This window comes from Perca fluviatilis, chromosome 2, assembly GCF_010015445.1.
Source record: "Perca fluviatilis chromosome 2, GENO_Pfluv_1.0, whole genome shotgun sequence".
NCBI lineage: Eukaryota > Metazoa > Chordata > Actinopteri > Perciformes > Percidae > Perca > Perca fluviatilis.
Genome location: NC_053113.1, coordinates 35,524,916 through 35,548,804, shown reverse-complemented (window position 1 = coordinate 35,548,804; position 23,889 = coordinate 35,524,916). Strand labels below are relative to the sequence as shown.

The following is a 23,889-nucleotide window of genomic DNA, read 5'->3' as shown; positions in this document are numbered from 1 at the left end:
CAGTGGTACTCGGGTACCCCCACCCTCCCCATCTCCTTCTGAATTGTATGACTTTGATGTTTTTCATGTATTGTACCTTGCTGCAAAACCAATTGCCTTCCGGGGACAAAATAAAGTTGAAAGTTGGTTAAGGAATAAAAGTACCGTGTTGCTAATATGCTCATGGTATGTTACATCATAACAATGTTATGCTAATGCCATCTTTTGCTTATGTTATGCTATGCTAAGCTATGTTGCGCTATTTCATGATTATGTTACTGTAATGTTTTGCTATGCTTTGCTATGTTAAGTTATATTATGCTAATATTATGTTATGCTAGCTTATGCTACTCTTATGTTATGATGTTATGTGATTCTATGCTATGCTATTGTGTTATGCTAATGTTATCTTGTTATATGTTTTGCTTATATTATGCTATTGGTGTTATGCCATGTTGTGCTAATATTATGTCATGCCTAGATTATATTACACTATGCTACGGTTTTGTTATATTATGCTAATGTTAAGCTATGTTTTGTTATTTTTTGCTAATATGATGTAATGCTAACTTATGCTACTGTTATGTTATTATATGTTATGCTCTATTATGCTATGTTATATTATGTTATATAAGGTCAAGTCATGTCATTATTTGATATAAATGAATCTGTAAATGTTAAGGTTGCTCTTAAGACATGTCTATGTGGTTTTATATGAAGTATTGTTATTAATATTGGTAATGTCTGAGTCTTATACTGTTTTGTCCAGTTTTCCATTGGATTAGTTTGTGGACATGTGACAGGTGTGTTAATTTGAAAATCAAAAGTAAAATGTATAAAGACTAGAATGTATGCTTAAAAACAGCCTACTTAAAGTACAATTGAAAAGCTGCAGTTGTTTTATCACTCATCCAATAGCCTCCAAGTCTAAAAACAGGAAGGTAATTCCAACAAAAGTGAAGATGTAAAGAAAGAGCCACTGTGAATGATATTTACATAATACTGGAGTAACCAGAGGTAAACTGAAGAGGAGGAGTAATTCCATCACTTTTCTGTGACAATACTGTAGTAGCACCTTTACTGCATCACTTATCAAACACGCCACCTCACTCATAACCTGAAGGTGAGACATCCTCCAATGCAGTTTTACACCTGTCTCTCACCTTCATCACTGTGACTCTTACATGGGTGCCATATGACCAAAGTGACATCATGTTGTGGTGACATCATGCTGTGAATCACCTACACAACCAATGCAGCCTCAGGGAAGAAGAAGGGCGACGTGTCCATTGGTGTGTGTTGATGTATTTGTTTTGTACAAGTGATGAGTCAGAGTCGTGTGTGTGTATGTGTGTATGTGTGTGTGTGTGTGTGTGTGTGGGTGTATACCATGGCAGTGGATGTCTCCTGTGGCTGTTTCTCTTCTGGAGGATTATTGTTGGCGGCTTGAGGTAAGGCATCGTCTTTGTCCAGATCAGCAGATGGGATGACATATCTGCAGAAACAGACAGGCAATCACATACATACAAGAATTAAAACATAAGAAAAGTGGCATGACATATTGCTCACATTCATGTAGTCTGGGGTTTTCAAATAAGATTTGCAGTTTTTTATTAAATACACCAGGGGGAGCAAGTGAGGGAGATTAATTCACAATATGTGGCTTGGGCTCAAATCATGACATTGCACCAGCATGGCCCAAAAAAACATGTATCAGATCTGTGGTACTTGAATCTCTAATATTCTACCATATATTCTAATCAGATCTAGATGGCAACAAATCTTTCATACAGATTTTAAAAAATGGAAGCATCTTTGACTATGGTAGGGTCAACAAAAAAGCCATGGTGTCTTTTGTATGCGCTCCGGAAAGCAAAGCTTGTCTATTCAGAGAGCCATAAAGGCAATTTACCCACAAGGGAGTGCTTCACAAAACCTTCACTTGAAATGTGACTCAATGTATTCGGGAGTGGAGGGTGAGGTTCATTCAGCTCAACTTTTATGAGCAACAAAGAGGAGAGAGACAGGCCCTGGATTTGTCACAGTGATTCAGCACGATGAGATCAGGACATGAGGCAAAGAACACGGACACACAGTGCAATTTATCCACAGTGACAGAGCTAATTGCATAGACACAATGTAAAATCATAGCAAACACAGTGAGCTTTGTACCTAATGGAGCGTTACACATCGTTACTCTGAGAACAGGGTCATGTTTTTGCCTTAGCATTACACTGCCCCCTGCTATTTTTCATCTCATTCAAAGGCAAACACACTCGCACATGCTTCTATATGGTTTAACATGATTCTGTTCAGCTTAACATGAAACGCAGAAAAAGAGGTTAACATACCCCTCAAGGACGTCACCACTTCCTGGTTCACCCCGGGGTCCTGAGGCAGCATTCTCAATCACCGCGGCAACCACACATCCAGCCTCCATGATGCTGCCTGACTGCAACAGCCCGCTGTAGAGAAACGTGAGTGGGAGGGAAAGAAGAGAGTGAGAGTGGGCGGGTGGTTAGAAGAATATGGGAGGAGGACGGGAGGAAGAGTCCGATGCAATGAAGCCGCCAGATGACAAACCACTTGAGGATGCAGCGTGTGCGGCTCTCAAGGCTACGATCCACAGAGCCCAGACTGTAATCTGCGATGACATCATGCTACAGTGCCAGGAGCTGCTTCAGTGATAACCTACTGTACATCAGGCTGCAAATCCTTAGGATGGTTTCACGACAGCGTCAGCTTCTTTTTTGTAACATAGCACTGGCAGGTTTTAGCTTGAAACAAATACATACTCATATCTTTCTCAAGGAAATGTCAAGATTGTCAAAGCAGCTTCAGTACATGTCCCTGGAGGTTTAGGGTCGTTATTTTTGAATAGATTTCATTTGCTTCTTTTCTCATTATGAGATTAGTTAATTAAAACTCAGATTTTTTTCCAGACTATATATATATATATATATATATATATATATATATATATATTTTCTACATGCTTTGACCATTATCAATCTGTGAGAAAATTGGGACAGCACCTGTCACTCCCACTCTTTCTTGGTCACTCTACCAGATTTCAGTATTACTACTCCTGTCTTCATGTGGTGTAAACAAACTGAAGGAATGTGCAGATGAAGCGAAACTATATATATATGGATATATATATATATATACACATACATACATACATACATACATTTTTTTTAAATCAACTTGTATCATGTAAGTCAAAATTCCACAGAGTTTCATATGTTGTTAACATAACATACAGAGAGTTAGTACACCTCGGTTTTTAATAATTCATTATTCAAGGTGATGTTGTCATTTTCTTGCTCTTTCAACAAAATCAAAACATGCACCTCCATACAAAATGAATAATCTAAAAATGGATCGGAAAATGCTTGGTTGTTTTTGCATTCTGGTAAAAGTCAGAAGCTTTTGGATCTATAGATGTAAATAAGGCCCAAAAAACCCAGTTTTACTGCATATCAACTGCTTATACATGAAGTGATTACTGCAAACCTGCACCACTTTAATATAATATCAACTGAGGTGGGTCCTGCATTATTACCCTAATCTTTTAGGCCTCCCTTTCCATTAAAAACTAAACCTTATCTATCATTATCTTTCTAAGGTTATATCCCAACTAACACTTGCACCACCTTGCCACCCTGCACACATTGTGCATGTTCCTAAATAATTGTGTTTTAAGTGCTACAAACTAACTGGCACAGAGAAAACCAGTGTAGCACTACATACCATGACGTACTACCTACAGTATATGGACATGATCAGATGTTTTTCTGTCATTTTGGCTAGGGGTTAGGATAGGCCCCTATATCCATGACTTTATTTCAACATGCTTTGACCATTATCAATCTGTGAGAAAATTGGGACAGCACCTGTCACTCCCACTCTTTCTTGGTCACTCTACCAGTTTTCAGTATTACTACTCCTGTCTTCATGTGGTGTAAACAAACTGAAGGAATGTGCAGATGAAGCGAAACTAGACTCTTCCTAATGTTCCTCTACAATCTTCCCATAACTAGTTTTATGGGTGCTTAGCGTTAAACAATGACTTTGGGGATTTAGGGCACATAAACAAGCCACTCCTTAAACCTCCGAGGTCTTACAACATAATAAAAAAATAAATAAAAGAAAAAAGCCCTGCGATTAACAGAAGGCAGTTTTACCTCTTCTCTAAGCAGGTCTGCTAATCAACAGAGAAACGTTTGGAGTAACGAGTAGATTCATCAGCCGGAGCCACGGCTGTAGTAGCAGTTTCCCACCAGCCCCTCTGGCTCGTGGCCTCACTGAGTTGCTGTTGACTGACTTCCACAAAGCCTCCTGACTCAGCAGAATGTGTGCAGGCAGGAATAGAGGCCAGATCGGACTCCACTCTATCCACATCTCCTGCTGTATCTCCTCTCTAATAGACAACATAACCTTGCCAGAGGAGAGACAACATATTCCACAGACAGCCAACTAATTTACTGTTCAGAAGTGTCACATCGACTGCTGTTTTATAAGGGTCACTCGGGTGGGGAGTGTTGGGAAAGTCATGTGAAGGAGCAGTGTGTCACCAATATTAAGCAGAACTGGAAGCAGTAAGTGTACATGTAATATGATTAGTGCCTATGACACACAACACAAAAACAAAGCTGTACTGCACAATCATTGAGATAGGGTGATTATCTTTACCTTGTTTACAATATTTTGGCTATAATGGAGGGAAGAGATTCCTTGCAGCTCCGTGCATTCCGTGATAAAAACAAATGTTGCATGGCACACAGTGCAATGCCTGACCTTTCTGATTGAACCACATCGGACATCAGTGAGTCTTTTCAAGTGAAGGAACATGTTGTACTTCACTTTGCGGAGGAGGCCCGCTGGCTGCATGCTTTAAAAGCTCGCCCGCCTGGTAAGAAGAGTCACAGGCTTTTGTTTTCATCGGAAATACTTTGCGGGAGAAGAGCTGAAGACAACAGAGAGCAACATATAAACATGTGAGTGTTGTTATAGCAAGGACGGTGCACCACAATACATGAGAAGTAGACTATTTTGGTAATGCCCCAAATAGATTGAGCTATAAAAAGACAAAGCTGTCACGATTGTGAAAAAAAAAAAGGAAAAAAGGTCATGATTAGTGCTGTTAAACGATTAAAATATTTAATTGCGATTAATCGCATTAATGTCATAGTTAACTCACGATTAATCACAATTAATCGCACATTTTTATCTATTTTAAATGTCCCTTGACTTCTTTTTGTCCCATTATATTTTCTCATTTTAATGCTCTTATCAACATGGAAAAGTGGATTGGCTTGCTTTGTGCAAATTATTTTTTTATTGAAATGGAAATGGAATGGAAATTGATTTATTTGAAACAGGGACAATGCACAAATAAACATAAAACTTGTTAAACAACAGAATATGTCTTGGGCCAGGTTATTGCAACAATTACTAATTTCCACCTGTAGTCCCTGGGCAGGTAAACAACAAGGTAAAACCAGGTAAAACAACATTGGAATATATATATACATAGTGTTCAATTTCACACTAACATTCATACTTGGAGCTAATAATCTGTCACACAATGTAACACTGTTACCTCCATTTTCCATTGCAGATAGTACTGCCTCATGCCTGAGGCTAGCGTGGCTGGTCGTCATAGCGACTGCCGTGGGCGTAGTTTGGTAGCGTTTCATTTCCCCATTGACAGTTTCCCCCGACTCATTTCCTGATTGTCCTTCTCCATAAACTCAAGGAGAGGGTTAACTTTTCCTGCTCCAGGTTTCCCACCGTGGTCAGAAAGAACAGGGGAGACACTTTGGTTCTCTCACTATGACTCTAGAGTCACTACTCGCTCCGAAGATAATCGCCGTGACGAGCCTACTAGCTACGCGGCTCACAAGCCCAAACAAGTGTGTGCGGCCGCGGCGTGTGTTTGTTTTGTTTCCGGTCTGCGAAATACCCGACCTTTAATCACTACTATTGGCCAGGCGTCCAAGGTAACGTAACCCCATTTGTACAGGTCCTATCCCCTGACCAATCGGCTATCCTAACCTTAACCACTCGAGGTGAAATGCCTAACCGCAACCAATGGAGCTGCTTCGTAGGGCGGGTCTTGGCGTGGCCATAGTGGGATTCGTAATTTTGCTTTCGGTCTAGCTAGATCCGAAAGAACGTTAATCTCGCGATAAAACAATTGACGGCGTTAAAATGAGTTTGCGTTAATGCTGTTAATAACGCGTTAAACTGACAGCCCTTGTCATGATATTAAGAGGTGATCTTGCTCTGTATGTGTCATTGTCCATGGCAGACAAAAATGGGTGGCACATACTGACACTTTGTGCTGCATCATGGGCGAGGAAAAATAGAACAATGTCAAACCAGAAGCTACAAAATCTCTGACACCAGTTTAAAGCTGCTGTAGGTAAGATTGTGAAGATCCAGGACTTTGCCAACAAATTTGAACTTCGACAACTTCTCAGTCCCTCCCCCCTTTCTGCTGCAGCCCAAACCGTCTCCTAAGCCCCTCCCACACAGCGGAGTTTGACAGAACTGCCGGCATGTCAGACAACATGTTCAATAACTAAACACTAATACAACGTTAACTTTACTCACCAACAGTAAAACGATGCTAACTAGCAGGCTACCGTTAGCCATTTCAGAATCACATCTGACCGACCACTGTGCAAACGTAACTATTATCCTCACCAACGTAGCTTTGTGGACTTTTGACTACTAATAACCAAGTGAAAGATAAATCATTCATGGTAATTATGTTACCTGTCGAGAAGAAATGTGGCTACATCTGCATCGTTCTTCAGATCTTTAAAATCCTGCAGCTCACGCCACCTCTGAAAAGCCACTCCAATATTCAGTTTGGGGAAACCTTTCTGCAGCTCGTACGGGGACGCTATTATATGCGTGTGCCTGAGCAGTGATTGACAGGCAGATAGACACCCCTTGTGGCCCTGATTGGAGAAAATCAACCGGGAGCGGTGGAATTGTTTTATTTTACATAATTCATGTAGTTCTACTGGAATATAGGGTCAGTTTCAGCAAATATGACAGAAAGTTAGTTTTATAAGACTTACCTACTGCATCTTTAATGTTGGAGGCCTTGGAATCAGCTACAGTAAATCAGGCAGAAATCATCTTTCCACTACTTCTCTATCAGTCATATCAAAAAGTATTACACAAAACTGTATCTACCTGTCACACTTAAAGAGAGAGATGTTGTTCGGATGTCAGGAGACTGGAGCAGCACTGAAGGATGTTGCCCTGGTATCCCATGGCCTACATGGCGTTTTTTTTTAAATAGGGCAGCCTACACAATCTCGCACACTGCTTATGAAACCTGTATCAGCAACTGCGTTTGACATGAAAAATGGCTGCCTACATATTTGTAGCTACAAACACACAGCAGCAGATGCGTCTACATGAGTCACAGCTACTTCTACACATATGAGAGGACGGACGAAGTAAGCGGGGAAGAAGGAGAGACTGCCATTTAAATTTTTTCTGTATCACAAATAGCTCATATACGAATATTAGGTAACACTTTTATGGACTTCTACAGGTAATTAAGGAGGCCCCTTGTATGTGCTGTAAATGATATATACATAACAAAGTCATATTGTCATAATTGAAACATTAGCGAGCTAATTAGAGCCGGTACTGTGGTAAAGTCTGATAATAAGGTGAGTGATAATAGGGTGCTTTGTCATTATCTCTGTTGGCTGTCCCGTTTTATAACCCAGCTACCAATACCGGTACGTGGAGGGAGAGATTAGGAATTTGGTTGCAACCTAAAATACAAGCCACGGGCCAGAAGTTTCTATACTTTGAAGTGTTTAACCTTATTTTAAACCTAAGCAGGTAACTTGTGGTCTTATTATGCTACAATATGCGAAACAAATTACTTAAACATGCACTAACTGATTTGTTTTTTGCCATTTGTGCAAAGGAAGCAAGCTGTAAGCCTATGTTCGCGAAACGGATGCTTAGTACAGATCCAGCAGTTACAGAGAAACATTATCATTTATTTGGAGTCATGGATGATGACTGAAAGTTGATATTGACTCTCTTTTTAGCTCTGTTTTTGGTCTCTACCAACTCCTGAGGGAAATATCTGCCTCTTTAGCTGCTAAATGTCCACCAGCTAGTTTCTTACTATGTCTGTCTGGTGCTGGGAAGATAGGGTACAGTCAGTTTATAAGTTTGTATCAAGCTTTTTAGCTGACAATGCAAATGAGAGCTGTGAGGGTGAACCAAAAAAAACAGTGAAGTTGCGGGCTGGAATCAAAACAATGAACTGAAAGACCCTATAAAGCTCCATAGAGCTGAAGGGAGCTGTAAAGTCGGGTGATAATTCCCACAACGAGCAATCCTTTTTAACTAAGCACAGTCATGTCATCAATTATCAATATAAATCAAAATAATAACAACATTGTTTGCATCTTCAACATGTCTTGATGTTGATGCAGATACAAAAAAACAGTCTCCCTTCAGAGGATGTGACAGGCCTGTGTAAAGTTGGTTTCATGCTCTCATTCTGAGCTCTGGAATGCCGTCAACACAAGCGAGAGAGAATGAGAGAGAGAGAGAGAGAGAGAGAGAGAGAGAGAGAGAGAGAGAGAGAGAGAGAGAGAGAGAGAGACGCAGTGGAGAAAGGCCCGCGGTTGCCATGGTAACCTCTCTCCAGTCCAGTGTGACTTGAAGCTCCTCCAGACAGGAGGATGAGCTAGCACGAGGAGGGAAATGAAGCCTTAGAGGAACCTTTGACCACAAGCTTTGACACATCACCACCACCATCATCATCATCATCATCATCATCATCCTCATCACCACCACCACCACCATCATCATCATCATCAGACAAGCTGCCCGAGGCAATGACATCGTTGCTCTTCCTATTTTGCAGGATTCAGACAGGCGGTGTGCCGCTGCTTTCACAATGCAGAACAGAGGAGGAGGTGGGGTCATTTGATCCTATAATCTTCATCTTCCAGAGTGAGATTAACTTTATTTCATCTCACACTGGGCGGTGTCCCGGCTATATCTTTGACCTGGAACCATCAGAGTCACAGATGAACGGTAGAAAGCGGCGAGAACAGAAGGGTGGCGATTAAGTTGTAGACAACAAAGACCCAAATATTTAATCAACAAGCTGATCGGTCACCTAAGCTTTACAGTAAAGTACAGGCCTTCGTGTTTAAAGCACAAATTTACTTCCTCTAAAACAGACAAATTAGAGTAAAAATAAAGATTAAGAGGAGATTTTACTGAGTGGGACAAATATTTTAGGACTATGAAAGGGATTCTGGAGGATAAAGCCATGCCAGTAGGCTGCTGGCTCACTAACGCAATACTGGGTGTCACAGAAACTCCTACACAGGGATACAAGATCACAGTCACCTGCGCAATCTATTGCAATCCAACATCCCTGCAATAAGTACTACCTTTGTAAAGCTCATGGTCAACTCTGTGGTAATACATTTTGAGGGTGTGATTGTGTTGCAAACATGTAACTATTATTTTGTCCCTGCACACTCCCCCTACACACACAGTGTATGGAAAGGCTTCACAATATAATGTAAGGCTGCATTATTTGCTTTAAACTTATTTTCTCAATTCATCTCAAATACTCTGAAACACAAAGATATTCAGTTTACTGTCACATATGACAAAGTAACGCAGCACATACAATTGATAAGATGGGGGAATTTATGGTTAAAAAATGAGCAAAACGATTAATCGATAACTTTTCTGTCAATCCTAACCGACCAATCATTTCAGTACAGTAAGGCCATGTTTGGTCCAAAACCAGTCCAAACCTGTAAGACTCCCCAGTCCTTTCAGAATACAAGAACTGTAGGCTATACTGTGAGTACAGGCTTCACAACATATATTGTAGGTGGCTCCAACTAATGATTATTTCCGATTAATCTGCTAATTATTTTCTCAACATAATGTTGTTTATGCTTCGAAAAACAACCTAAATGTGTAATTGATTCTCAAAATAGCTCATTTCAATTAATATCCTGTTGATCGTCTATCACGTTTCAGGTCTACATAAATGACTTATCATTTGGTCCCCACACCTTTCCAACACACAAACAAGTATAAGATACAGGCTTTACAATAAACAATGATGCAATTCAACAGAGCAACACAGCAATGTAGGCTACAGCCGGAAAAGTTAACCACCGGTGTACTCTGACCTGTTGGGCCTGCATCACCTTCATGCAGCCATAAAAACACACACACACACACACACACACACACACACACACACACACACACACACACACACACACACACACACACACACACACACACACACACACACACACGACCCTTATCAATGTTGACTGGCTGATCGGTTAAAAAAAAAAGACTGGATCAGGTGTTAAGATGACACCTTGAGGGCAGTGACAGCAGTCTAGTGTGTATGCAGTCCGCGGTATTCGGTGATTCGGTGGCAGCCTACCTGTAACTGTGCACGTTGCTCCACTCTGCTGCTGCCGCCGCCGCCTCCTCTAACGTTATTCGGCACAGCGCTGAGCTTCTCGACGAGGAAACAAGTTGTCAGCATCGCACTGCAGAAACGCTTATTTCTGAGACACACATGCGGGCTTACAGATGATCATCTGAGGTAGATGGTTTTTAGGAGAAAAACTATGCTCGGGTGCGACATCGCTGAGGCAGTGTGGGAGTGGGAGTGATTCCGGGGAGCCGCGGCTAGCGGACTGGCTGGCTGGCTGGCTGGCTGGCTGGCTGCCTATAGCTGTCTGACTGACTGCTGCGAATCTCAATGTGCACTCACCACCGGGAGCGCGCACAACTGATCTCGTGCCCGCGCCTTGGATATTTTAGCCCCGGGGGTTACCAGACCTTTTCTATGACAAGGAGTTGAATATGAGGCAGCCGTGTGAGAGTATATGGACCCCCCCCCCGTTTAATCATATTCAGCAGCCCGAGGAGCCCCATCTGGCAAGCGGTGTGGTGTTAGGTAATGCTTGGTACAGAATTACATAACCAGCTAGTGTAGGTGGGGTGGTAAATCACTTCATCCTAATACAGTACATCATCTTATTGTGCCCGTCCACTGAAGGAGAGCACGTGAAATTCAGCTTTTTGTCTTTTTGCTGGGGGCCACTGGGACCCTTTTATTGTCCCTGTAGGAGCTTTTTTTTTTTTGGGGTGTACTTTAATCAAAAGGTGAATGCTTGACAGATAATTCATCTCCCACTATTTTGGCAATCAATTAGTCTTTAATGTAATTTATCAACCATCATTGGCTGCAGCTTCTTAAAGAAATACTTCAACATTTTGGCTGTGGTGGAAAGTAATTACGTACATTTACTCAAGTATACTGTAGTTCCACTACAAGTAATAGTTTGAGGTACTTGTACTTTACTTGAGTAATTCCAATTGTATGTTAGGGTTAGTAAGTAGTAAAATATCTTTGACTGTATTATTGCATGTGTCATATAGTCTTCTCACTTACAGTTAAAACATAAACAACATAAAGTCCTAAAAAAGTCAGGAAAAAGTTCCTCAGCCATCACAGAAAAGAAGCGCTCAAAAATTTCGGCAAAAGTGACAAAAATGTTGGAAAGAATTACAGCAAAAGTGACAAAAACGTCACAAAAAATTAATAAAAATGTCGGAAAAGTGTCAAAAAGTAGTTGAGCCAAAATGTATTGGGAACCTAAATTGATATGCTGGCCAGATCTGAATCTGTGAGGGGCTGGATTTGGCCCGCGGGCCTTGAGTTTGACACGTGTAGCCTAGTGTGTCCTCCTTTTAATTAATAAGTTGATTGGCTGGTCTACAAGATGTCACAAAACAGTAAAAAATGTAATTCGCCTCACATTTAAAATAATACGCTTATTAGCTTTCTCTCAGCTAGATGAGAAGATTGATTCACTCTCTCAGTAATATCCCAGTGTAGAAATACTCTGTTACAAAAGTCCTGCAGCTGGTAAAGTTGGTAAAGGTGAGGCTAATTTTAATTACTCTATATACTGCTGCTATTTGTTGATAATATTTTTTTATTAATAATCTGAATCTGTAACATAACAAGTAACTAAATGTAGCCTGATCTGATAAGTGGAGAGGAGTAATAATCTACACTGTTTCCCTCAGAGATGTAGTTGAGTAGAGAAGTATAAAGTAGGAAACCGGCCCTTGATGTGATTCTTATTTTGCAGTGTGGCCCTCTGGGAAGTTGAGTTTGACACCCCTGCACTAGGCTATTTGATTATGAGAACAAGTGTGAGTTGTAGCCCAAGCATAAGTCAATTATAGGAATAACTTGTTTGACTTAAAACATGTACGTAATATCACAGCTGGTGAAAAATCCGAAACAATTCAACTTTACGTTTGATAAGTAATCCGCGGATAATGCAGCATTTATGAAACTAGGCCTCTAAAGTTTTGTGTGCTTAACCAGCAGATTAGCTGCACTCCTCAGGTGTATGCAGATGGCTGCTCATTTGTTTGTTTCCCAGCCTGCCAGGAGGAATTTGAACAAAAGCACAAAGGTCATTCTGACAGATCACATCCTCTTTCAAGTTATTTGTTTTCCTTGTTCTGGCTCACACAATTCATTCCTTGACGTTTGGGTGGAGGCGGCAAAGCTGAGGTCAAAATAATAATCATCGAACAACATGCACGTATTAAAACACAGTCTTCGATCTGAATTGAACAATTTTTGTTCTAAATTAAGTTGAAATTGTCATATTCAAGACTACATTTAAGTCATAAATTTCGGCTTTTGGGGAAAAATGTAATATGAAACCTGGCACTCTAACTCTGATGCTACACTATGTAGTGTGTCCTAGAATAATAATAAAAAAAAAACCTTGACCTGATTAAGCTGCTCCTTTCCCCACACTACCTTCCCCACTCTCTGTCCAATACCTACACCCTGTGTTCAGCATATGAACTACACCTTCTTCACAGATGGGATCAGAGGAGCTCCATGAAACAAAACCCACAAGGAAAAAAAAATCCTCTTTTGGATTTTTTATTATATCAAAATACAAAAATTTGAGAGGAAAATTTCGTATGGGACTAAGCATTTGAAATGATATGGTGACATGAATACAACACTGCTTTCATATTATCATAGACATGCCATATACAGAGCATAGATCATGTGCAAGGCCCATGTCTACGTCATGATGAGCCACCAGGAGTGAGCCTGTGCGCTTTTCCCTACCAAGGCTTTTGATGGCGACTGTCTCTATACTGTATATCCAGGCCAGTTGGTTAAAGGCCAGAGTGTTTTTACATCATAGTTCTGTCAGGTTTCTGTTCACTCAATAAAGAAACGAGATCCATGGCAGTTGAACATGAAGAGTGAGTAAGACATGATCTTAGACGATACAGAATTCACTGGAAAGCAGTGGCAAACGAGAGAGAAAGTAATACAAATATTATACATAAGGCTTTGGTACAGCACCATACAGTATGAGTTAATTGCTCACAAAAAGTTAAGTAAAGCGTTATACCTGATGTAGTGACAGAACAGAATGACAAGTCTAAAAAATAAATAAAAAAAAGCAAAGAAGAAACATCAGGTTATCATTTTAAAACAGAGAAAAGTAAAAAAAAAAAAAAGTTTGTTTTGAAGTATTTACATATGAACATTGTTGAATACAATGTTGAGAAAAATTATGTACAAAACAATAAACAACATATAATACAGAATGTAAACATGTGATGTACAGCACAGAGTTCAGTGGATGAAAATGAAATGTAGTAAATTTTCTTCCATTTTAAGCACTACTTGGTTTGCTTGAGTATGAGCATTAGCTAAAACAGTCAACGATGTAGTGCTTATTGTAGCCTACGATAATAATACATTCTAGTTTTTCAGTGCTGGTACACATGAAAAAACAGAGAATATAGAAAATACTACATATTTCTATTTTTCCGTCCAATAACAACCAGCTCTGATGTCCATGAATGATTGCTAAATAGGCGGGGTTTTTTGTGTTGTCTCTACATGCAAGATTAATACCATAAAAAAATCAAATCGGGTCTAAGTATCATCCTACCAGCACCTAGTGATGCACTAAAAGCTGTAAGCAGAAAAAAATTGAACAAAATACAATAAAAAATCAAATTGAGCTAACAGTACGTCCAAAGCAGCCCTCTTAAAACGCTGTACATGTGTCTGTTGAATATGCAGAAAATAGCCCGGAAGACAACATCCATTCGCTTAAACGCACCGAGAGGATGTATGAGCTTTCCCAATACCTTTCTACCAGGAGAATCAGCAATAAATACAAATGTGGTCTGATGACTACTCGTGGCCATACTGTACAGTACTAGTAGGAATTCTACGGTCGAAAAGATGGCGATATGTTGTGAGACGGCGGCGACGCCCCTGCAGTAGTGTGCTTGAAAAACAGTGCTGTTAACCAAAGATGGTAGACCTAGTGTGTAGAAAAGATGCCCTCATGACCTGACCATGCTCTCAGATTCCCTCCCACGTGTCCTGTGGTTGTGTCCTAATCTAAAATCAGGTTATGTTTCTCCTTTTTAGGCTGGGTTACTATTCTCAATATCATCACAAATATACTTTAGAGAGGGTACCTTGGAAGCACAGACAGACATTGCAAACACACTATAGAAAACAGGTTATCTTGAGTTCATTTGAATGTCACAAGTCTCTATTATTTGAGGTTATACTACTATTCCCCCCCCCCCCAGTATTGTCTATTACTGTCATCACACCATGATACTGTTATGATAAGGACCTATAGTGTCTACCGGAGCTAGTTTAGTTGCTCAAACACACAGGGCCCAAAGAGTTGCTTGTGGAAATGGAAGAAAAAAAAAAAAAATCTTTAGACCTCTATTCTACAGCACCACAATGTTAAACATAGCACCAAGTCGTAATGTTCAAAGCAACTATGCCCTAACACACGTTTCTTTATCAAACTAATGTAAACACAATTTCCTCCACAGCACACACGTAATGTACATGACTATAGCGTGTCTGTGACTCTTAGAAAAAAAACGTTTCCTTCAGTTTATTTGCTTTGGACACCTGAAGGCGAAAAGATCTGAAGTGAATCTACATGTGTGCTCATGAACGGGCAAAATACAGTATTATTATTTTGTTCCAGGAATATTATTATAGAGGGCAACACACTTCTGCTTCTAAAGCTTTTTCCAATGGGCATTCACGTACTATACATCAGAGAAAATACTACTTAACTTGTGCAGCCAGCGGGCTATGGCAATAATACATCGTACGGTACTAACATTAAGGTTTCTTTTCTTCTCAGATAAAATAATGTCTGCTAAAGCATGACAAATGAGGCACCTTAAAATGTTTTAGAAACATTATCCACTTAAAGCCGTACTGTAAGCAAATACTTTGATATATAATCTAATTTCTTTTTCCTTGGGACCCTTCCCGTCTTTTTATACACCCTCATACAAGAACGTCTTCCTGTAAAACATGGTTTGATTCATCTTTACAAATACAATACATACCATGTACAGTACATAACAAATATAGATTTAGTTTTTTTTACTCGTATCTTACATTAAAACCAATTTGTTAAAGTAGAATATGCACTTTTGACGCTCACTTTCAGGCAATCATCACTCTCTCACTTGTCAAAAGAGATTTCAATAAGCAGACATTGAGTCGATTCATTCAAGTGGAAATTTGCCGGAAAACCTGTGATTTGTTTGTAGCAGATGGAAATATATCTGATATGTCTTTGAGCGATTGAACGAGCATTAGCAGTAAAAAGGAAATCGGTTATTGTTTTTGTAGCCATCAGAAGAAAGGGAGCTTGGCTCAGAACCTGTGTGGGGCCCCGTTAGTTACAGTATTATCGCATACAGGAATACCACAGAGAAGTTAAACAGCTTGGACTTAATGTGCCAACTGGTCATCTCACCAATCGCAGCTGCACCATAAACAACGTCATGGGTCATTCAATGTACTGTGACATCGGGACATTCATTTCCTGTACAGCAAAACATACATTCATTATCGGTTAGTGTCAAAAAAAAAGAAGATCATACCCACAGAGAAGTAGCAGTAATATACAGTTGTTAAAGATAAACAGTCAGGGTGGCCATCATTTGAATATTTCCCATTGCTTGTTAACAGCTTTATGAAGCGACCACATTCTCCTCTAACAGCTGTTGTTAAACATTAACATCCCTACTACGTTCTTTCCGCATGAAAACTCATGCACAGTACAGCTTCTGTACTTTTCCAATGAAGGTATATTTTTGGGATGCATTTGCCTTTTTTGAATCTAAACTTCTGTATTTTTTATTTTTATTTGTTATGGGTATTCTGGTGCTGTCCTATTACTTGGATATACACAGTTGAAGCAGGTACCCATTTAAAATATAAATGTAAAAAAAAAATAATAAAACAAGAGCTATGCATCCTCTGTTGCATTTTCTCTCATGTGTCCTTGGCAGAGAAAGTAAAAACACACATAGTATTAGAGTCCCTCACTCCGCCCCCGAAGAGACAAATATGGGAAGGCGAAGGAAAAGGCAGTTTATGTTAGAATAAACAAGAGAGAAAAGGCAAATAAATGGCACCTCGAGACGTGCCGCGTTTCACAAATGATTCCTAAAGAATTAAATACATACTACAGTACACTTCACAATTCATCACCCTGTTCTTCTGACCCTACAACTCCAACCTCTGTTGTCCCAAATTATTTTGAGAGTTCTCATGAAGGCTATGATCTTCATCTTAATACGGTGCCATGATGAGAAGTGTAAACACACTGAGTCATCAAGCACTACAATTAAGACAGTCCTCTAATGGTTGGCATTGGATCATAAATGAAAAATAAACACGAGATGCCAGCTATTACTGATACTAAAAGCTTCTAAATTAGATCAAGTTAGGCCATATTATCCATTTGAATGAGTGCGGAGTGTGATATAAACCTTTTTATCCATACGTTTCATATGTAAGAAAAGGTCAAGTACGTACAGTATACCACAAGAATTACAGCAACTTTGCGTTTACTCTGAGGTATATTTTGTGGTAAGAACCCTGTGTTTAAATACTGACACTATTTGTATTGTAGGAAAGGTAGACTCATGTCCATGTCCGAGCGCACACCAGGCTTCACAGTACACTGTATCACTGAAAAACCTAAAGATATGGACCCCTCAATGACCAGTGAGTGAAAAATCTTTAACGTGTTGTCACATACTCAACCAACACATTTTTATTACTGTAGGAAGAAGCTTAATTCCCTTGTTTTTACTATTTATATACATTATATATTTTCAGAGCATTTTCAAGTGAAAGTCATTGTTCTTGTCTTCACATACAGGTAAGATGTCCGACCCCTGGAGTATTCAGCTGGATGTTTCCCGCTCCTTGAACACAGATGAACTTTTAGCGATTATAAGAAATGTATTAGCTAGAGACTCGGCTGGAGCAGAGAGGGCTGAGGTGGTTTTTTCATTTTTTTTTTCAGGGGAGGTCAGTCTAGTCGAGTCCGATGGCTTGGTGGGCACACGGGTCAGCGTAGAGTCCCATAATTTGGGCCCTCGGAGTCTGCACTGGCCAGTATGCCTGTCTGGTCCTCCTCAGACTGCCTGCGGTGCAGGAAGGAGGTCAAATAGAGATAGGGGTTTTTCTTGTTTTGCCTTTTCCTCTTTCTGTGGAGATCCTCTCCCTCTTGGGGTGTCTGAGATTGCTGCTGGGTCTGAGAGGGACACACACCTGAAAGGGAGGCAGAGAGAAGCACAGGAGTAACACACCACCCACACCTTTTTTTTTTTTTTTTTTAAATAGGAGTTGTTTCTCTAACTGCCAGACAAACCTGTTCTCCTTCCGGAGGTTGTGTTGTTATTGTTGTTGGCAGCCACTCCCTTGGCTTTAGTAATACAGTGGTGTAGCAGTTCTGGTAAGCTCTCAGACCCGGCAGGATCACTAGACGCACCTAGAGGTTCCCTGAGGAGAAGAGAGACAGCACAGCATACGTTGTTCTGCATTAACCCAACGGCTGTGTTTGGTCCCATCTCAGATGTGAAAAGACAGAATGGCACTTTGCGTTGCTATTTGCAGTATCGTATGATTTTATGAGCTCTTGTACTTCTAGTGAGAGCCCTTTCACTAAGATGATGACTTTCTCCTTTCTATCTGCAGTGATGGATGATAAAAGTTAGACTTAAAGAAAGAAAGAGGGGCTAAGAAAAGAGAAAGTGAGAGATAAAAAGAAAGAATAGTTGACATAATGTGGATTTGGTGAATTTATTGGCTATTAAGTTTCTTCTAAAACAATCATTACATTAAAGACCCAGTCCAGGATTTATAGTGGTTATGGAAATGCAGACTACACATTATTCTTAAAGGGTACAGTGGTAGTGATACAAACGTACTCCAACTTTAGGTCCAATGATTGTAATTTCAAATCAGGGGCATTTTGTAGACTTAGCAACAGTGCTTAAAATGGAAAGAAATACATTTCAGGTTTGAAGAATTGCAATCACAGTGCTCACTCAGGTTTGGGTCTTTAAGTAGTCACTGCTTCAGAAATGTGGGCAATATTGGTCTCTTTGTTGTATAAAACTCATAAAATGAAAATAATTTCTGAAACTGTTAAATTACTGTTCCTGTAACAATGAAGTCTTATTGTTGATTCTCTTTTGAATATCTTCCAATGGCGTTTCTCTGAGAGTTTGCGGAGTGTGTCAATATGAAGTATGTGTGCAGGGGTGTAAATAAACGGCTCTTTTTGAACCATGAAGAACTATTTTCATTTCATGAGTGATACATGCTAAGTTTAATGAAAAAGAATCAATGTATAATCACATCAAGATACGGCAAAGTAGCTTTACTGTCATAGTATGCAGTTTTACCTCATACCGAATACTCTGGTTTTGTTGTCCATCTCTCATAGAAAGATGCAATACAATTAAATTGAATTAAACCTCAAAAACTCTTAAAGGGACAGTTCACCCCAAAATCCAAAATACATATTTTTCCTCCTACCTGCAGTGTTATTTATCAGTCTAGATTGTTTTGGTGCGAGATGCCCAGTGTTGGAGATATCAGCCGTAGAGGTGTCTGCCTTCTCTTGAATATAATGGAACTAGATGGCACTCAGCTTGTGGTCCTCAAAGCGCCAAGACATACATCTATACAGCTGATATCTTCTAATCGTATTTCTGCATATTTCTGCATATCTGTATCAGTGCCTCTGTGTCCCAATCGGCAGCGGCAGATGGCCGCCCACCAAGAGCCTGGTTCAGCCTGAGGTTTTCTGCCCGTTTAAAGGAAGTTTTTCCTCGCCACTGTTGCACCAAATGCTTCTTCTTGGGTGGGGGGAATTCATAGGTCTTTGTCAATTATACAAGTATCCTAGTGTGGTCTAGACCTCTATCTGTAAAGATAACTTCTGTTATGATTCAACACTATAAATAAAATTGAATTGAACCCTAGGCAGCTCACACCAAAACAATCTAGATGGATGAATATAAATGTATAACGCTATATAAATGCAGTCCATTTAAACGCAGGCCAAAAATAGCACTCCCAGGTAAGAGGGGAAAATATGTATTTTTGATTTTGGGGTGAACCGTCCCTTTAACATTGAAGTTCAGGTTCATGAGTCTCGCTGTTCAATGTCTTTGCCTTTCAAAGAACTGAACACAAACACCTTCAAAACCTGACTTAAAGTTTCATTAAGTCAGGTTGTTGTGCCAAACATGGAATTGTTTCAAAAGGCATAGGAACACACAAAGCTTTAGAGATGCGTGTCCATCACTTGTCACTGTGGAGAGAGAGATTGAGAGTCATTAGCAGAGAGGGTGGAAACACATCTGAGAAACAGTCCTGGACAGATAAGAGAACATTTCCATTATCACATAAAACTGTGTGCAGGGGCCACAGCGTGTTAAAGATAGTACATTTCCATAGACATGAACACTGTACAGCACACTTTCATAAACATGAACACTGCGTACAGAGGCTTCACCATGCTGACGGGAGGAGATGGCAGGAAGAGGAAATGGCCGTTAAAGAACAAATCACATGACAGGAAGAGGAAATGGCCATTAAAAAACAGTCACATGACAGAAAAAACGAAAGCACTTAGGACAACAAATGTGACAAAGAATTTAGTTTGAGAATTGTTGTTATTTGTTTGGTCGTAGAGAGAAGTTTAGAGAATGCATGCATGGCATTTTGCACATGGAACAAAACTTTAAAGGGGAATACTCCAGTCTATCATTCATGTGCGTCCTCTATTGATTCAAGGCTTTTTTTTCGTTTTTTTTTTTTTTTTGGTGCAGGGGAAACATGTCTGTGTTCAAAAGACAATCCAAAGACAAAAATGCTTCTCCACAGTCCAAAACCGCTCCTCGTGCTTGCTCACAAGCCTAATTGCTGCGGCCTGCGCCACAGCAGGCTTACTGGGCCTGGGAAGTGTATTGACAAATGTGTCCTGCAGTCATTATTACCATTAGTTGTACTTCACTTGAATCCAGCACAGAGGCACAACCCAAAGCGATTCCCCTTTAAAGGAGAGAGTGATTAGAGCCCTCCCCCTGCTGACCCCTCCCCTCTCAGACATGGGTCCGACCCTTACCTATTGCGGCGTGGGGGACCGGGTCACAACGCTGCCCAGATAGCTGAGATCAATCAAAAACAAATCACGTAAGACCCTTACCCTCTATAAAGCAGCAGCCCTATAAGCTACCTTCCCTTATAGGCCAGTGATGGTGCAGGAGCAAGTCTCTGCTTCATGGCTTTAGCTACTGTATGGTTGTAGCTTCTAGGGGGTGTGAGGTGGGTGTGAGGGGGCGCAGGAATGTGTGCGCTAAAGCAATAACTGTGGGGCGTAAAAGTATATGAGTCTCAGCTATGTTTTTATGCAGGGGTAAATGCATAAAACCTCCTGCGTAATATCTGACTGGCAATCTGTGTACAGGGGAACTGATCTGTCAGATTATTGGGGGATCCCGTATTCCTTCATGACAAAACTGGCTCAGAGTTTTTATCCTTATATATTATGTACCAATTTCTAATAAGACACCCTTTATAAATGCTTTATTATTGGTTTATAAATCATAAGCCATAAGCCATAATATCCACTCTTGGGTTGCCAGGTTGTGACTGGCTTTTATCTTCCTTCATCAGGACACTTGATTTGACTTATATTATTATTATTATTATTATTATTATTAAATATAATAATGATAGGACAGCTCAGATATGAAAAGGGAGAAAGAGGGGGAAGACATGCAGGAAACCGTCACTGGTCGGACTCGAACCCTGGACCTTCTGCATTGAGAAACACCCCTCTATATGTGTGTGCCTGCTCTACCAACTGAGCTAACCAACCACCGATTTTACTTTAACTTATCCGACAGTTTGAAAAAGGGCTGCAGAGCATTTGAACTAAAAGGTATTTATTAACAACTTACAGCGGCGGGAAGTAACTAAGTGCTTTTACTCAAGTACAGTAGTTAAGGTATTTGTATTTGTACTTTATTTGAGTATTTTAAATGTTCTGCTGCTTTATACTTCTACTCTACTACAATTCAGAGGCAAATATTGTACTTTCTACTCACGTACTTAATAACTTTAGGTAACAGTCACTATGCCAGTTGAGATTAATAATATGAAATATAATTGACAAATAAATTATGATGTATTATTAACACATTACTGCACAAATAATTAGGATTCAACAGCATACATTATTGGTAATTTTGGTTCTTTAAGTATATTTTGATGCTAAATGTTTTGCGCATTTACTTAAAGCGCCCATATTATGCTCATTTTCAGGTTCATAACTGTATTTTAAGGTTGTACCAGAATAGGTTTACATGGTTTAATTTTCAAAAAACACCATATTTTTGTTGTACTGCACAGCTCTCTCTCACTGCTGCAGATCCTCTTTTCACCTGGTCTCTGTTTTAGCTACAGAGTGAGACCTCTTTTCTTCTTCTTCTTCTGTACTATCTTTGATTGCACTCGCACATGCTCAGTAGCTCAGATGTACAAGACAGTACAAGAAAGCCTGTTTCTCCAACTTTGGTCAGTTACAAGGCAGGATTAGCTGGGAGACTTCTAAATGAGGGCGCACATGTAAGTAGTTCTTTTGTAGATTATGGTGAACTTGTGTGTGTTGTAGCAGTGCTTTGCTATTGAGAACGAGGTAGCATGCTAGCGTTAGCATTAGTTTTTTTTTTAGCATGCTAACGCTACGAGCTAACGGTTGTGGTTAGCCAGCTCGTTTCGGACTGTGACGTCACAATCGGGGCCGATTTTGAACAGCTCACCAGGAGACTGAAGGCAGGACGCATTCAGAAACCGTATCTCACTCAAAACAGCATGGATGGATTTTTTTCAAAGTTTGTATGTGTGTGGAAGCACCAGAGACACAAAATAACACCCCAAATACCATAATATGGGCACTTTAAGTAAAATTTTAAATGCAGTACTTTTTTGTATTTTCACATTGTGGTTTTGCTGATTTTACTTAAAGCTACATTGTGTATGAATTTCTCCCATCTAGCGGTGAAATTGTATATGACAACCAACTGAATATTACTTTCTAGCCCTTCCTCCTCCTCTGGCCGAACCCGAAATTAGCTCTCTCCATCGTTTACACGCAGCCGCTCTAGCCTCTCCAATATTACCTTTGGTCTTGTTGCTTTGCCTGTTGAGTTGTCGTTTTCATTCTCTTTTTCGCTTCCCTGGCGAGTAATCTCCCCCTAATGATTCTGAATGGCAGATTCTACGCTTACGAGAATACTTTGATTAGTTGGTGGAAGTAATTACACATGAATGAGTTCATATTTGTGAAAGAACAAAGGGTTTTTTGCTAAGAATCAACTAAAAAATTACACAATGTAGGTTTAAGTAAAAGATCTGAGTAGGCCTTCTTCCTCCACCACTGACAACTTAATAACTTTTACATCTGCAGACTCAAATGACTGTAAGAACCTCTATTAATGACTTATTAAGATTTATAAATACTGTACAGATGACTTGCCAACTTTTTTTTGTTTGTTTGCTTATTAGAAAGTGAGAAACTGCTGGCACTTTATTCATTATTTGTTAACATTTCTAACCGCAGACCTGATGGTTTCTTACCCTTTATTAATGACTTAACAGCTATAGAGATTTTTCACAACCTGGCAACCCAAAAGTTGTTCATATTAACGGGTTATAACTTTTCTATAAAGAATTAGTAAACAGTTTATTAACCATTAATAAAGCCATTAGCTGCAGCGTATACTTGCTTAATAAAAAGTGGATTGTCAGAAAGTGGTACTGTTTTCTTTGTATGTAATATAGTGTAAAAAAAAGGTATGTAAATGTTCATCAAATATACAATAATTGTTAAAGTTGAGCATGAAAATAACTTTTGCTAATGATTCACGCATTAAGTTTTTCCTTTCATACTTTTTTTCAATAATTGAACGGATCAAATTCAATTCATATCCAGCTGTGAAAAATACGTTTCAATGTTCAAAATGGGCGACAGAAAATAATCTCACAGTTTTAAAAACAGTAAACTTGAGGGGTTCTAAAGCTTGTAGCTCAGTATTTCATCTTAACGTTCTTGCAGTCATTACTTTGACGAGATGTGATGAATATTTTACGAGATTAAATGAGCTATCAAATGATAAAGACAATAATACATTATCTTAAACTCAAATTGAGCTTTCACATGCCATCAACTTAGGTATATCGTCATTTTATGAACTGGTACAATGTGTGCTAAATGCAATTACATGCCTTCTGCATATTAAAGTACAATATGCATCTTAATTATACCTAAATGGAAACATCAAAGTAAAACTGTGAATAAATAGCGAGGAAATTTGGAATTGAGAGCAGACGAGGAGACAAGTCTCCCC

At 39.6% G+C, this 23,889-nt stretch overlaps 2 protein-coding genes across 7 annotated transcripts in view; both read right to left on the bottom strand.

Moving 5' to 3' along the window:
- The window catches only part of arhgap32a (Rho GTPase activating protein 32a), a 32,032-nt gene extending 21,152 nt beyond the window's left edge, over positions 1 to 10,880 (bottom strand). Inside the window, exons 1-4 of one of the 3 annotated variants that reach the window (XM_039783050.1) lie at positions 4,678 to 4,951; positions 4,170 to 4,422; positions 2,331 to 2,444; positions 1,369 to 1,474 (exon numbers count right to left, since the gene is read on the bottom strand). In XM_039783050.1, the coding sequence (XP_039638984.1) occupies positions 1,369 to 1,474; positions 2,331 to 2,419 (195 nt within the window). In that variant the 5' untranslated portion in view covers positions 2,420 to 2,444; positions 4,170 to 4,422; positions 4,678 to 4,951. Of the gene's footprint in view, positions 1 to 1,368; positions 1,475 to 2,330; positions 2,445 to 4,169; positions 4,952 to 10,477 lie in introns of those variants that run through there. The other 2 variants (XM_039783036.1, XM_039783042.1) reach the window with 2 other exon arrangements.
- A 3,814-nt stretch (positions 10,881 to 14,694) lies between these two features.
- Positions 14,695 to 23,889, bottom strand: part of igsf9ba (immunoglobulin superfamily, member 9Ba) — a 77,349-nt gene continuing 68,154 nt past the window's right edge. For 2 of the 4 annotated variants that reach the window (XM_039783001.1, XM_039783009.1), the window contains 2 exons: positions 17,835 to 17,965; positions 14,695 to 17,734 (listed from right to left, as the gene is read on the bottom strand). In XM_039783001.1, coding sequence (XP_039638935.1) covers positions 17,532 to 17,734; positions 17,835 to 17,965 — 334 coding nt within the window. In that variant the 3' untranslated portion in view covers positions 14,695 to 17,531. Of the gene's footprint in view, positions 17,735 to 17,834; positions 17,966 to 18,251; positions 19,788 to 20,603; positions 20,647 to 23,889 lie in introns of those variants that run through there. The other 2 variants (XM_039783023.1, XM_039783015.1) reach the window with 2 other exon arrangements.